This window comes from Drosophila subpulchrella, chromosome 2L (assembly GCF_014743375.2).
Source record: "Drosophila subpulchrella strain 33 F10 #4 breed RU33 chromosome 2L, RU_Dsub_v1.1 Primary Assembly, whole genome shotgun sequence".
Lineage (NCBI taxonomy): Eukaryota > Metazoa > Arthropoda > Insecta > Diptera > Drosophilidae > Drosophila > Drosophila subpulchrella.
In genome coordinates, this window is record NC_050610.1 from 7,116,766 (window position 1) to 7,132,680 (window position 15,915).

The 15,915-nt window shown below is 39.0% G+C and overlaps 1 protein-coding gene and 1 long non-coding RNA gene across 5 annotated transcripts; one reads left to right on the forward strand and one right to left on the reverse strand.

The window, feature by feature from the left end:
• Nucleotides 1-2,790: 2,790 nt before the first annotated feature.
• Nucleotides 2,791-3,102, forward strand: LOC119546174 (dnaJ protein homolog 1-like). Its single transcript, XM_037852296.1, has one exon. It carries the CDS (start codon nucleotides 2,791-2,793, stop codon nucleotides 3,100-3,102), a length of 312 nt encoding a protein of 103 aa, XP_037708224.1.
• Nucleotides 3,103-3,690: 588 nt separating this feature from the next.
• On the reverse strand, nucleotides 3,691-4,413 carry LOC119548238. Of its 4 annotated transcripts, none has more exons than XR_005219286.1 (4): nucleotides 4,341-4,413; nucleotides 4,140-4,281; nucleotides 3,937-4,078; nucleotides 3,691-3,874 (listed from the first exon to the last, which is right to left on the reverse strand). It is a non-coding gene; the product is annotated as an uncharacterized LOC119548238 (long non-coding RNA). The 4 variants fall into 4 exon arrangements; XR_005219285.1 differs by having other exon boundaries at nucleotides 3,696-3,877; nucleotides 3,937-4,075; XR_005219284.1 differs by having other exon boundaries at nucleotides 3,698-3,877; nucleotides 4,140-4,278; nucleotides 4,341-4,402.
• Between the last annotated feature and the right edge of the window lie 11,502 nt (nucleotides 4,414-15,915).

Below are 15,915 nucleotides of genomic sequence, written 5' to 3' on the forward strand. Positions count from 1 at the left end.
TTGCCGGCCGAACTTAGCGGCAAAGAGAAAAGCACTGCCGGCGCTCAGAGAGAGCAAAGTGCGCGGCTAACTTATTCTATTGAACAATGAATTTGTCACGCCTACCCTAACGCACACAACGCTTAAATCTGTCTTCCGCCGGTAGGTGGCGCATTTAAATCTCGCTTTGCTGCTTGCATATCTCCATTTCCCTTTGGTCGCTTAAGCTGAGTAACGGGTATCTGATAGTCGAGGTACTCGACTATAGCGTTCTCCCTTGTTAAATTTAATAATTATAACTGCAAGGGTATACAAACTTCGGCTTGCCGAAGTTAACTTCCTTTCTTGTTTTAATATTTTTTATTTGCAACCCAATATTGGTCTTCAATTTTTTTTTCTGGTTTCCTAATTTTATATTTGGGTCCTCGGGGGCTCGAACTCACACTTCCGGCTGTGAAAGGGTTGCGTTTTGGAGTTTAAGAATCAAGAACGCGGTTGCTTGCCCTTGACAAATACATCCCTAATTCAATCCCAGGCTACTGGCTTGCGATCCTCACTTCGTGGGGCGTTGCGGCTCGCAAAGTACAACGCGCATGCACATTACACCGCTAGACAGACCAGTTCTCGACTTGATTGTTTGTTTTGCAAAGCGAATTCTTCGTCAAACTAGGAAATGGCCAAGTTACACAGCGAAATAATCTAATCTAATCTAGTCTTATATCAAGCTTCTAAATTTCTATACCTAAAGTAATATAACAACTATTAAAATATTTAAAACACACTCATAATAGTTGCCAACAATTTCTAAAATGGAAATATATACGACGGACAAAATTTCAAGAGTGCAAAATGCGAGAAATGTTAGAATGCACGCTCGAATAATAACATTCTTCACTAATAGTTTTACAATAATTATATCATAATATTAAAAAGGCATAAAATAACAGTTCAGAATGATGTCAATTCTGAATAATAATAATAATCAAACAAAAACACCTCTTAGCGACGTACAAATCTAGTGACGATCGCCCCTTCAACAAACAATAGATTTAATATCAACTTTTGTGACGAAAATGTATTGTACGATCTCCTTAATAAATACACTTTCTATATTTTTCTCATTCTACACGCTTTATCAAAATTTGTTTGATATTAGAAGTGTTTGTTTTATACATCAATCATAAAATTCATGTACTTTCCCAAAAGCCGCAGAGTTCAAGGGCTGAAATGGAACTGTTTATAACAATTTAAATTATTCAATGACCCTAAAAATGAGTTTGGATACGCACAATCGTTTTTGAGAGATAAAAAAAGCCAAAAAATTTAAATTAAAAAGGCCATAATTTTTAAAAGATGGTACTTAGACAAATCATGTTAGGAAGGCGAACACATTTTTTCAATATACCTTTCTAACGACATACATATAGCACTACAAAAGCTAGTTCACAACTAGCGAATTTTTTAAAAGGTAAAACTAAAGTTTCTCGACTCGTTTTTTAAGTGAGAATACAGATAGACTAATGAACTTGTGCACTTATCCCCAACGGCCTCAACAGATCCAATTTTCCATTTCACACTTCCACCGCTCTTTCTCCCAAACTAAAGGATTTTTTTAAAGTCTTGGTATGCTATCCTTTTAATTTTTGCGATTTCCTTTTGATTGATGTTACGATGTGACTATCACAGTAGATTTTAATTTGTTTGTGTAATTATAGTAGTCGCCTTCGCACACTCTCCTGGTGCGCTTCGTTACTATGTGGACTGCCGTCCACAGTGATAATAAGAAAAATCTTTAGCCATTTTATAATAATTAATAAGCTTATAATAATAATATAATATAATAATAATAATGACAATGGCGGGGGTGGATCAGCGCAACACTATGAACAAAGCAGAAAAAAAAAGAATTAAAAAGGCAACACCGCCCAGTGGACATTTTTTTGTATTTTTCCCAAAATAGGGCCAGTTTAAAGTGGACAAAACTCGTATTATGGATATGTTATCGAAGCGAACACAATGGTATTACAAGCTTATGTATTTAAAAACGCCGTCAATTGCGATGTGGCTGCGACTCATGGGGAGCACGCCAAGTGGATGTGAAGCGAGGATCTGGCCTTCTCTGACATCGTTTTCGTGAAGTCGGGGATGAAGTCAACGATGAGGTCGCCGCGGCACGAGCCGTTTATCTGATGGGGCAGTTCCAGGCCCACGTCGGCGACGTGGTGTTCGTTCTTCGGGACAAGCCACACCCATTCTTCCGCCGGGAGGGGTGCGGTCTACGCTACACGACCCGGATCTCGCTGAAACAGACGCTTTGCGGTACCCTCCTTCTCCACCAAGGGTGAGGTGATCAGACCGGACTCGTCTTGACATGTCTTAAGTCGAAAATAAATCGAAGTCAGTGCTTTTGACAAGCTATAGTCATAGACACCGTACACATTTCTGTTTAATCAATTTGTGCCTTTGGCCTAGTATTAAACCTAAAAAAAAGTCGTCGACTTTTTGTTAGGTTGAATACTAGGCCTTTGGATCAAATTGTACAACATATTTTCAAGGTTTTTTAAATTTTACTTTTTTTTTATTGTTAGATCAGTAATTTGAAATCCAGCAGAACCATGGGCTCCGAGATCTCCTACGACGACGACTTTGCGGTTGGACCAGGATCAGAGAGTGGCTGCCTGCCAAAGAATGCGCCGGTGGAACACGTGCTTTTTTTGACACTGGAGGAAGTAACAATGGGGTGCAAATGAGCATCTCGTCAAGCGGCCGTGTGATTCAACGGGAGAAGGCGCTGAGATCCCTCATGGCTGGATGGGGGGAACCAGGATCACCTTCCCCAAGGAGGGTGAAGAGGTGCCCAATCGTGCTCCCGGTGATGTGGTGTTTGTCGGGAGAAGCCCTCATCTCGCTAAAGCAGGCGCTTTCCTGGAAGTGGCGACGATCCTGGGCGAGCCGCTGCATCTCTCCACCAAGGGTAAGGTGATCAGCCCAGACTCGACGCACCGCTTCCCAGGCCAGGGACTAACCCATCAAATAAACGGCTCGAGCCGCGGCGATTTAATCGTAGACTTCTCCATCGAGTTCCCGAAAACAATGTCACAGAAGGCCAGATCCTCGCTCTAATTCCTCTTGCCCTGCTCCCTATAAGCTTGTATTTGCGTCTCATGGGGAGCAGGGCAAGATTGAGTAGAGCGAGGAATTGGCCATCTCTGACATCGTTTCAGGAATTCGATGGAGAAGTAGACGATGAGGTCGCCGCGGCACGAGCCGTTTGGGGCAGTCCCAGGTCCGGGAAACGGCTCGTCGAGTCCGGACTGATTACCTCAGATGCAGCGGCTCGCCCAGAAGCGTCACCACTTCCAGGAAAGTACCGGACAGCGCCTGCTTTAGCGAGATGAGGGCTTCTCCCGAATAACACCACGTCGCCGGGCGCACGATTGGGCACCTCTTCGCCCTCCTTGAGGAAGAGGATCCTGGTACCCCCCTTCCAGCCATGAGGGATCTCGACGTTCAGCGCCTTCTCCCGTTGAATCACACGGCCGCTTGACGAGATGCTCATTTGCACCCCATGGTTACATCCTCCAGTGTCACAAAAAGCTCTTGTTCTACCGGCGGAGTCTTTGGCAGGCGGCCACTCTCTGGTGCTGGCCCAACCGCAAAGTCGTCGTTGTCGGAGAACTCGGAGCCCATGGTTCTGCTGGATTTCGAATTAATGGTCTAACAATTAAAAAAAGGGTGCAAACTTTTTTAAAATACCTTGAAAATATGTTGCACAATTAGATCTAAAGGCACAAAAAGCTCTTGTTTTATCGGCGGAGTCTTTGGCAGGCGGACACTCTCTGGTGCTGGCCCAACCGCAAAGTCGTCGTTGTCGGAGAACTCGGAGCCCATGGTTCTGCTGGATTTCGAATTAATGGTCTAACAATTAAAAAAAGGGTGCAAACTTTTTTAAAATACCTTGAAAATATGTTGCACAATTAGATCTAAAGGCACAAAAAGCTCTTGTTTTATCGGCAGAGTCTTTGGCATGCGGCCACTCTCTGATCCTGAACCAAACGCAAAGTCGTCGATGTCGGGAATCTCGGAGCCCATGGCTCTGCTGGATTTCGAATTATTGGTCTAAAGATTAAAAAAAAATGGTGCAAACCTTTTTTAAATACCTTGAAAATATGTTGAACAATTTAATCCAAAGGCAGAAAAAGCTCTTGTTTTATCGGCGGAGTCTTTGGCATGCGGCCACTCTCTGGTGTTGGTCCAACCGCAAAGTCGTCGTTGTCGGACAACTCGGAGCCCATGGTTCTGCTGGATTTCGAATTACTGGTCTAACAATTAAAAAAAAGGTAAAATTTTTTATTAAATACCTTGAAAATATGCTGTACGATTAGATCCAAAGGCACAAATTGATTAAACGGAAATGTCTACGGTGTCTATGGCTGTAGCTTGTCAAAAGCACTGACTTCGATTTATTTTCGACTTAAGACATGTCAAGACTACATTTTTAGCACATTATACCCTCTTCACACAGCCGCTTAAAATTGCAACTGCAATTCTTGTTAGTATTAAGAATCGCTGAAGCGAATAGGTGACCGGCGTAAGCAGAGGGGGTTTTCGCTTCAGCGACCGAAATCCGCTTCTGTGACTTTTTCCTCCATTAGAAATACACGCGAGGAAAAGAAACGGGTAAAAGTTGCTACTTGGAAAATGGGACCGCACACGCAAATCGATTCAGTATTTCAGTGTTTTATTCAGTATTTTTTTCGAGTTTAGGGGATTTTTGTACTTTGCTTTTCATGATTTTTTGAGAAGAAAATGCCTTTTAACTGCAATGGGGCCGTTATGAGGAAATTGTTGTTGGTGTAGGCCCAAGGAGCCTCCCAACGGCTCGGAAACCATCAGCTGATCTCATCTTGAAGAAAAAATATTTCCATGCTCTTTTTTTAAGGAAAAGATTAACCTCCAGCTTATGTCTTTCTTGGCAAGATCTGGCACATGTTGCACCAAAACGTGCATTGATAATCTAAAGAAAGCCATTTAAAGACACCTCCACCTCCCAAAATTGTATACCAGGAAGGTGTTATAAATACTTAAAAGGGTCCGAACGGTTCTAACTTGTGAAAATTCTCGTGGCGTCACTCTTGGCCCACAATAGTCCTTATAGTAGCAATAAAATAATCATTGCGGGCTAAACACATTCCACTTGTTAACGTTACAATTGTATTTAGTTTTTCATTTTTTTGCATTTCGGACACGGTTTGCTTATGCCGATCAGCTGTTCGCTGCACCGATTGTAAATGTGAACAGGAATCCGTTTAGAGTTGCAACATCGATTTTTAAGCGGCTGTAATGCAGGGGGTAATAGATTCTTAACTAAGCTAAGCAATTTGCATATCCTTGGATAACTTATTAGGGCAATACCTACTATTACGGGCAAAGAGTATTTTTCTGGTATATTTTAAGGTTGTCTTAAAACCATTAATATTACGTTATTAAGGTTAAAGAAAAACCACCTTACAAAACGATGGCCCTACCTCAAGGAAAAAATATCTTGGAATATTTTTTTAAGCTTTAAAGTGAACGACTGTTGCGTGCGACAGTAGAGAATTGCCCATAAAAACAAAAATTTGGATACTAGGGAATTTTGATTTTAAAAGTAAATAACTAACGCTCGATCTTATTCACAAAGTATTAAACGCTTGTATATAGTTATCTTCTTTATGAGTAAAATTTGATTTTATATTATATTATTATATTTCAGGATGAAGCTTGAGTTTAAAAAGGGTTTTCGTTTTTGAAAAGGTTTAAGGTGAGAATTTTAGGGAACTGATAACAAATAATTTTCTTAGAAAACAACAGTTTTATGGCTCTGTTACTTAAAGCTCTTATATTCCTCAAAATATAAATCCTATCAGAACATATTTCAAATGGAATACTCACCTCTGAAAAGTGGCTGGCTCAGTAGCAGCTCCATGAAGAGTGGCAACGTTGGCCACACATCGATAGTCGAAATTCAGGAAAATCGATAGATCCCTATCGATTTCCGTATTCGTCAAAAAAAAAATCATTTTGCTTCTTTACCGCGAGCGCATCCGTTGTGGGATCGCTCTAAAAAACTAGAATTTTTTGTCTTGATGTACTGATCATTGTTGTGCTTGATTTCGTCCATTAAGGACAGAGTTTTAGTACATTTAGGGAAATTACCTGCACTTCATTTTTTTTAAGTTAAGTAGCCCAAAAATTCAATGGATCTTTAAGGAGTTTAGGCATAATGTTCACCTCGTATAAATTTATTTACGAAGACGAAGGTTTCACTTGACCACGGATCATAACCGCAAGCATTCCATCAGCTGAAGATGAATATTGATCATCGCCAGAATAACCGTATCGTCTACAACTTTATCTACACGGCCAGGTTATGGGGCATACTCCAAACTTCGACCATTGAGTAATTTTCGTTAGAAATGGTCAAGTTTTTTTTAAAACCGCATCATTTTGCCTTTCCGGATGGGAATTGACAGCCTCTAGTTTACGGATTTTTTCATTTAAAATTTTTTTTATTTATTTATTATTTATTTATTTGCTAAGTATTGGCTTCCAATTTTTTTTTTCTGCTTTTTTAATTTTCATATTTTGCACTTTTAAGTCTTTAATACTTCTTGTTAATGAGGGTTAGTTCTCGACCGATGGTCCGGAGGCCCGGGCGCTGAGGGCTCCTGACCTACCGCCGATGTTCCCTTGGCGAGCGCTGGAAATACAAAAATTAAAATTTAATACATTTTAATAATAACATTATAATTTTTATTAAAATAAGAATTAACTTCTTAAAAATTATCCAATTCATAACTAAAAAGTTGGATCCTGGAGGGCTCAAGGGAATTTCCGCCGTTGCTCAATGCAGCGGTGTACAAACGCCCGGTACTTGCTGAAACATTTTGTCCAGCAAGCTGGACACTGAAATTGGCTGGTGGTCCACACATTCGCTGGGAGCGGCGATGCTCCCTTGGCAAGCGCTGGAAAATAAAAATACAAATTTTATACACTTTAATAATAATAATATATTTTTATTTCTATAAAATAATAATTATTTACTACGTAAAAATTAAAAAATAATAATCTATTAATCGTTAATTTTGCGCAGGAAGGGACACCATCGTCTCTGATTCTTTGCGAGCAAATTCCCTTGGCTTCCGAGGGACTAAATTAAAAATGAAACATAACGTAGATAAATTCACCAAGATGGATCGTTCTATTTGGCAGTGCACTGACCAAACTTGCTCACAGTCTTCCGCCGATGCCACGAAGCAGAAAACCCTGAACGGGCGAGAAACACTTTGTCAAACATAATAAAGATTGGGCCCATAAACTTCATAGGTTTTCTGCACAGCTTACGAGTCCGTCTTCCGTCTCCAAAACTTTCAGTAAGCTAAGGGCCCAAGCACGGGTTTCTTCCTCAAAGATTTATGTTACAATAGCGAAAAGACATAGTTAACGTGCTTACAATGCGGATGCCATTACAATCGAAACGGAAACATAGACGGAAATGCCATTCCAATCGGGACTCAAAACAAGTGCAATTTATATCGATGTCGATTGCACTTGTTTTGCGTCTGTCTCCACTTGGAAAAAAAAAACTTTTCTTATGAAAGAAATAAAACAATTTATTTTTAACTTTATATTATATTATTTTTACAACAAATGAGGAACCTTCACTGGTTCTTGCGAGTATTTGGCAATTGTAGCCCCTCCCACAAATGCTCTTTCCTTCACCCGGTAAAGGATGTACGAATGGACCACCGCCGCGGATATTTCATAATTAATCCTTTCCATATTCAGTGATATATCGAGCTGAAACAAATAATACGAGTACCATAAATATTTGAAAAACTTATAATCATTTCATGCTCACCACCTGATCGCAATGGACCTTGAATATATTTTTTGTATTTGCCTTCCTCGTTCAAGGGACAACCGACCAAAGACACCATCCAGCTCCATGGCAAAAGCCTTGACCTTCACCCTTTCCCGGGTGTAGTTTGGCAATTGAAATTTGCTGGTCCAATAAGAAGACGCCTCGCATATAACCAATAGAGATTGAGTGGTACTCCCAACACTGCACATGCAGTTTCAAACTCTTCAATCCATAATTTGACAGGAATGCCATCCTCTCTCGAAAAGGGCTCCACTACCGCCATTATATCTGCGATATCAACCCATGAAAAATTTGCGGCCATTTTTGTACCAACTTGGTTCCGTTCCGTGTCGCGTAGCGTTGTTTGAAGTCCCGCTACTCCTTGACAAATACCAGCCAGATCCTCTCGAAACGTGCGCTCATCCAGTCCAATCTGAGCCACGTGCTGCACAAGAGGTTCTGCATGGGCTATCTTGTCTTGTAAGTCGGTGTCGCCTCCCGCAGCTTGATCTTGAGACACGATTTTGCTTGTCTGGTGCCGCGAAACTATGCTGCCGCCAACAGCCTGATCTTGCAACACAATGTTGTTTGCAGCTGCCTGACCATGTTCGTCATCCGGGCCAGCCTCATGCTTGTCGCTCATTTTGAACAAAGTGTTTGCCGCAATGCGCAATAGGTGTATGGAAGCCCCTACGTCAAAATGCACTTCGTTGGCTCTCAATAGCTGTAATAACTCTTCCTTTGATTGCTTTAATATATCAGAATACAACATGGGTACTATATGTGAAAGCTGTGGGCAATCACCCCACACCTGAATTGTAAGTGATGCTTTTTAATTAAACGATTTTATTCCTTCTCTTTTAATGTTCCGCGTGTTCTCTCTTCTTCCTCAATTCTTAAGTTGTTGTCGTTGTGTTTCGACATTCGAGTTCACAATGTAATCGATATACCTCAGGGAAAGAAGTATATGTGCACTTTTTAATTTGCTTTTATTTTCTCTAAAGTTAACGGTACAGTTTTTCTAAGTACGCAGTTTTGTATTCTTATCTTATATGAACATCTCCTAATTCAATGAGATTATTGTGTTATTGATAGCGAGTAAGCTAAGAAGTGTGATCTAAAAATAATTTTTAATCAGCGGAAAAATAGATAGATCAGATAAAATAGATTGTTTATCCTTGTAGAATAAAATAATTAATATTAAGTTTCATTTTACGGTAAAATGCCACGTGGCTTTCATTTGTCAGAGGAAGGTAGCGGCATGATTAAAGGACTGGCTGAATCTGGCCAGACCATTTCTTATATTGCTGCCAGATTAAATAGGCACAGAAATACAATTAGTAACTTCCTTAAAAATCCGGAAAGTTATGGAAAAATATAGCGAAGCGGCAAGCCCACTGAAATCGACGAGCGGTACAAGAGACAAATTCGGCGTCTAGCTGTTCAACACAACAAGTCTTGCATGGAGATAAAAGGTCAACTGAATCTTGACGTATCCAAAAGTCGTATAAACCAAATTTTGAACCAAAACAAAATGGTTTCATATGGTTCCCGCGACGCTGTACCAAGGGTATTAAAGCGTCACATAACCGCTCGTCTACAATTTGCTTAGCAATACAAATTTTAGTCGGAGGAGGTTAAAAAAGTTATATTTTCGGACGAAAAAGAATTTAATTTAGACGGTCCTGACTCCTGTCAAAAGTACTGGCGCGACAAAAGGCAACCACGACAGATCTGTCATAAACGAAACCACGGTGGAGGATCATTAATGGTTTGGGCCGGATTTGGGTATGCTGGGAAGTCTCCACTTTCTTTTATACCGACTAGAACAAATGCAGAAATTTATATAGAGTTACTAGAAACAGTGCTTATCGAATTTGCTGGAGACATTTTTGGGGATGAGTGGATATTCCAGCAAGACAACGCGCCAATCCACACAGCTCGTAAAACTAAAGACTTTCTGTCAGCTAGAAAAATACCGCTATTGCAATGGCCAGCGATCAGCCCGGACCTAAACCCTAATGAAGATCTTTGGGGATTACTTTTTAATAGTTTACAAGAACGGCCGCCAGTTCGTCACAGTTAATGACCTCAAAAAGGCTTTGATCAAGGAATGGGATCAAATAAATCCGACAACTCTGCAAAACTTGACCACTATAATGCCCAATCGGATTAATCAAATTTTTATTAAGAAAGGAAAACATATAAATTATTAAGAAGTATACTTAAAATTGTTAAAAAATTGTTTAACTTGTATTTCGAATTTTCGTGCAGTATGCACATATACTTATTTCATATGAAATTAAAGTTCTTAATTTAATTTAAAGTTAATCTAAACGTTTACGAAAAATATATTGTTATTCTTATGTTAATATGTATTCAAGCAATTTAAAAAAATTTAATCAAAAACCCAATATAATTATTATATGTTTTTTTTTAATATGTCTTATCGATGCTTAATATAAAATTACATTATAGAAAGTACACACTAAAATACAATGCAAGACATAACATTATGTTTACACTTAATACTATTTAGTATATATTTACATATGTTTACATACCAATGATCCTAATATTATAAAACGAATTCCCAATTGACTAAAATACTTGCTCAGTGATTAAATTATATTCAATACTTTAAATTAATGTTTAAATTCTAACGAATTAATATACCTCTTAAGTATGAGCTTAACGTAAACTTTATGTGATGCCCAACTTTTTAACTTCAATGATTACCTTTGTTAATATTACTTTTCTTATATTAAACATATTATAGACATAAATTGCTAAATTTATTCCAATGGAAGCTTGCATCAATGAAGATGATTAGGAGATAGGCGTGTGTCGAAGTTCATTTGGGCAGGACCCTTCTTTTCAGGTACTCTCTCCCTCTTTACCCCATTCTTAGTTCTGTCCCCTACAGTTAACCTCACAGTCAGATCGCACGCGAATTTAAATAAGAATATTTTATATACATATGCGAGCAGGTAGCACTGAGGATCAAATTGGAAACTCACTCCCTTTACCGACAAAAACTTGAGCCGGAACCAGCGCGGGTCCCACTTGAAGCTACACCCAATATCTTTCTTTGCTGTTTAAATCAATCCTGATGTGCTACAACTTTTATTTAATTTTCGTTCGCAAGAAATAAAAGGAATTTGATTCCAACCACTATACTTGAAGCTTAAGCACAAAAACTAGTGGTTTCCAAATTATTATTCAAGTATTTGAAAATTTAGTTTCTGCAGAAATTTGAAACCACTTTATATGCACTTTGTACTTAACATTTTTGACACTTAACATGTTAAAGTCAATTTTAGAACCATGTTGATTTTAACATTTTACACAGCAAGAGCTATAAAACAGAAGGGGAGTTTTCCTTCTTAACTCCAACGCTTACAGAAAATATCAGATAAAGGGGGAATTTCCCATGCTTATAACTTACATTTGAAGAGAAATTCATGTTTAATTGTAACATAACAGTGAGGATAACAGGATAACGCTTACATTTTAAGAGAAATCAATGTAAAATAGTAACACGTGTTCCCGACAGTAAGGAAACCGACATTGAAAAAGACGACAGCTGACTGTTACAACTTAACATTGGCTAGATGCTCACTGCTAGTGCTAGCTTATCACTTTGGAGCTATCTGAAAGTTTCCTTTAATCGTAAAATGTGGGAGCATCTTGCGTGATTTTTATGGGCCAATTAGTGCACAAGTTTATTTATTACTGGATAATAATAGGCTACATAACCTGTGAACAAATTGCCCTATCAAGTGCATTTTGTCCCACATGTAAGCCAAGAATCACTGGCGCCTGATGTATGCAGCCATTTCGCCCTTAGCCATTTGTTAGCAATTAAATGTATTCACTTGACGAAGCAATTTTCCATTCACAGTTTCAAAAGCCGGTGCTTGCAAAGGTTTCCTTTAACAATAAAAAGACTTGGCCAAGTTTTTATATGACCAACAATGCCACCAACTAAAAGTCAGCGGCTTCAATGAGAAAGGCGCTTAAAATTCTAAAGAAAAGAAATTTATAGCCTTGGAATTTTAAAAGTTTTCAAAGAGTATAAAAATTACGCTCTTTTTTTGAATTTCTAAAATAATGTCAATTAATAGAATCGCTTGAAAAAATGTCTTTAAGTTATTAAATGAACTTGAATTTCTCGCTAACACTTTGGAGGTTCACGAAGGGCGTCTTCTTCGGCAGTTTATTTACGAAAGCACCCGAACTGTCATCCTCACTCTAATAATGTGGCTCCTGAACTCTCAGGAAAGAACTGTAGCTAATCGATATAGATACGGATTAACAGACAGGTAGGAAGCTGGTTATAGAAAGAAAGTCGCCTTTTAAAGCTAAGAAGTAGTAGGAATGGATTAAGAGGCAGATGATTATATATACCATTTTGCAAAGTCAGCTTGTTTTAAATGTTTCGTTATAAAGCTAACAAGTACTAGAAATTTACTAGATATTTAATATTTCAAGTAACCTGTTCAACCCTTTCATATCTGTTTGCAAATGTAAATAGGGATGAATCAAAGACCAAGGAGTCCTTTCCAAAGCTCATAATTGATTGGAACTGGCTAGAAATGTAATATCAAAGTAAATGTAATATCAAATGTTATATCAAAAATACTATGTCCGTATAAGCCAAAGACCTTAAAGACCTAAATCAAATTTAATATTGCAAAGGAAATCGTTCCTCGCTTGCTTTCCTTCATCCAACTGATTCCTGTGGCAACCGACACTTTATGAAGTATTTATCTTACTTTACCCAATGCCCAATGTGTTTGTTCTCATTCATGTTTCCCAGCTTGTTTACACTTTTCTCCCCGCTCAACTGTCACCCAAGCTGGAGCTGAAACTCAAACTCAAACATAAGCCAACACCTCACCACCTTGGACTCGACTTGCCATTTAAGTGCCATATAAATTCATTTTCCCCGCACACAGAGAGTCGTCGTGTCTTTGCACCTAGTTTTTATGCATTTTCCCTGGCATTTCCGCTGCGAATGCATTTTAAAGGACCTGCACGCATCCCCTCGTGGTCCTCGTTGGCCCCCATAAGTATGCAATAATTTCGACTTGGCTTAGGCAGGCGACTCCTGGCAATTGTTGCTCCTTTCTGGCCCTGAGTTATGTGGCCACGACGGACGGACTCTGCGACACTCTGTAAATTATCCTGAAGCTGGAGTCCTGGGAGCGGCGCAAGATGCAATGGCCGCTTAATTGCTGTCCCGATGCCATTAGACCGATAAGACACAAAAATGACCGGAAAAACGATGTCCGGAAGCGATCGATGCCAAGTAGGTTGGCTAAGAATGCGGCTCAAAGGAGGACACTGTTTTCAGTCAGCCACTTGAAATATAGATTGCTTGTCCGCCATTGGGAAAAAATAAGGTAATTTAGTCTGGCTATTAAAAGATTTTTAGGATTATTCCTGCAAACATCTTTTTTTATACAGCTTATTAAATTTTTTCTTGTTTATTAATGCCATAAGATCGTATTGTTAGATTGTAAATCTGCCAATCTAAAATCGATCCCATAAAGTAGCAGATTTTTGCCCCCTGCCGAGATATCCTTTTGTTTAGTGAGAGCTCTTCAATGGCCCCTGGCTTGCCTCCTTCCTGTTGCCAAACTGCAGCTGTGTTTACCTTGAAATTTTGGTTTTCAATAATATTTGGCTTCAGCTTTTGTGTGTGCGTGTGTGTGTGTGTGCTAGTCTACATGTCTTTTGCAAAAATAGCAAATGCATAAATGTGGTTACGCAGCGGAAAAGGGAAAAGCCAAGCAGGAGAAAGGAAAAGAAAAGCGAGGCCCTGCGGAAAATCGGGTGGGGGTGGGGCAGGTTCGGCGGTGTTAGCGTTATCTGTGCAGCGACAGCCATATTTACCTGCCAACCTAAAAAAAAATATATATATGTGGGCATGATAGCTACTTGAGTTCAACGGCAGAATTTCTTGCATTTATTTTGTCTGTGTTTGTCTGTGCTTAGGGAACTGGCTCGTGTGTGCGGGTTCCGCAACCAAATTCACCTTTATGCCACTTCAAAAATGCGGGGTAATCGAAAAAAGGGAAGCGAACGGAAAATGCTCTAATATAGTAGAAAATTGCAGGAACCACACGGGCCCGGCTTGAAAGCATATAAAGTTACCGCTTAAAAATAAACTAAAAATGTATCCAGTTATTAAATCCGCGCATTAAACTTCTATGATTTAACTCTACCGAAATTCTCATTTATTTCCCACCGCAACAAATGTTTTTGTAGCCTTTCATGCAGACCATAACAACCCCTATACCAACTGCCAAAACAATTTATTATATTTGCCTTTCCTCTTTTTTGGCAGGAAACTTAATGTTTAATGTGCCAAAGGACTTAAAGTAAGTGGAAGTAGAGAAAGTAAACAAAGTTATGCCTTTAAAGAGACACTTTAAACGCTCATGGAAACCGGACTTCTTCCAGAATCAGTTTACCAAGTTTAACTAACACCAATTTTGATCTCTCTTTTCCCGAGGTCCTTCTGTAAGCCAAATTGAATGGTCTTCCAATTATCGGCTTTTGCTTACAGATTGGAGCTGTTTACTTTCCCCACCCATATGCGACACCTTTTTCCCTTGGCCCCCCCGGTTCCCTTGGAGCTCCATTAGTTGAGCCTGTTGGCTGTTTTGGCTGCATTCGGCGCTTCCTGCCGAAATGCCACATTAGCTGATGTTGTTGCGATTCGTATCCTTGTCCCGGTTGGTCTACTCAACCCAATTCCACTCTATTTTGGGTACACTGTTGCAAAACGTTTTAGGATCTTAGGAATAAAGCATAAAATTATTTTATTGAAATATGATAAATATAAGTCAAATTTTTTGTGATAACGTTTTAATACCCATTACTTAAAAAGGGTATTTTCTATTTGTGGGAAGTATGTAAAAGGATGAATTAAGAATTTCCGACCCTATAAGGTATAGATATTCTTAAGCAGAATTACTTGTGCAGTCGATCTAGCCTTGTCAGTATGTCCGTCTGTCCGTATAAACGATGTTATCTCGGAAACTAAATTACACAGTTGGGATTATGCATGCAGATTCTAGAGATTCATCCGCAGCGCATTTAATTTCGGATGTCAATACGTACCGGATCGCCAAAAGTTGTTAAGATCGGATCATTAGTAAATAAGTTATGACCTTTTGTCCGTATCTAGCAAAAGCATGTTCAGTGACGCCACATCCAGTAGATGTCTTTTTTTAAGTCTGATTTCCAGCGATCCTCAATAACGATTTTATTATTTTTTTTTAAAACCTAAGTTTTATTTAGCCTAAGAAATAATATAGTTTAAAAAACAAATTGTGACTAATCAAATGTATTTTAAGTATACTATTTCACATAAAATTTTATAAGTAATGATAAAGATTTGCGGATTTATTTATAAACAAATAAGTCATTTATCTTGGCACCCCCATTTATGATTATTATAAGGGGAAAACAGCTCAAAGTATATAGCTTATCTGTTATTTTCACGGGTTCGCTTTGATGCTGGGAAACTTTTTGTGGTGTACTCTTCTCACTTTTGCCCCCGTCTTCACTTTTCTGGAGCATTTGGAGTTTTAAGCGTTTGTCTGCGTGTCTGTTTCAGCTATTTTTATACGATTTGCTATTTTTTCCGGACTTTTGTTTGCCATTGTTGCTGCCCCCCATCAAGATCTAACCCCATACCGACCTCTCCGTTCCGCCGAGAGCATCACCTTATTTTTTGCCCCTCACTTCGCATAAAACTGACGCCAAATTTCTTTGGCGTCAACCAATGCACAGGACTCTCCGCACACCCATAGTAGTGGGTGTAGTTGTAGTGGTGGTGGTAGTAACCAGGAATCAGAAAAATGCAAAAAAATAAAGAAAATTGTTGGTTTAGTTGGTGGCTCTGACTTTTCGCGTTGTGTCTCTAACATTTTTTTTTCCATAGTTCGATTTTTCAGGTTTCATGGTGTGTGTGTGTGTGTGTGTGAAGGGTAAAAAAAATATCCAAAAATAAT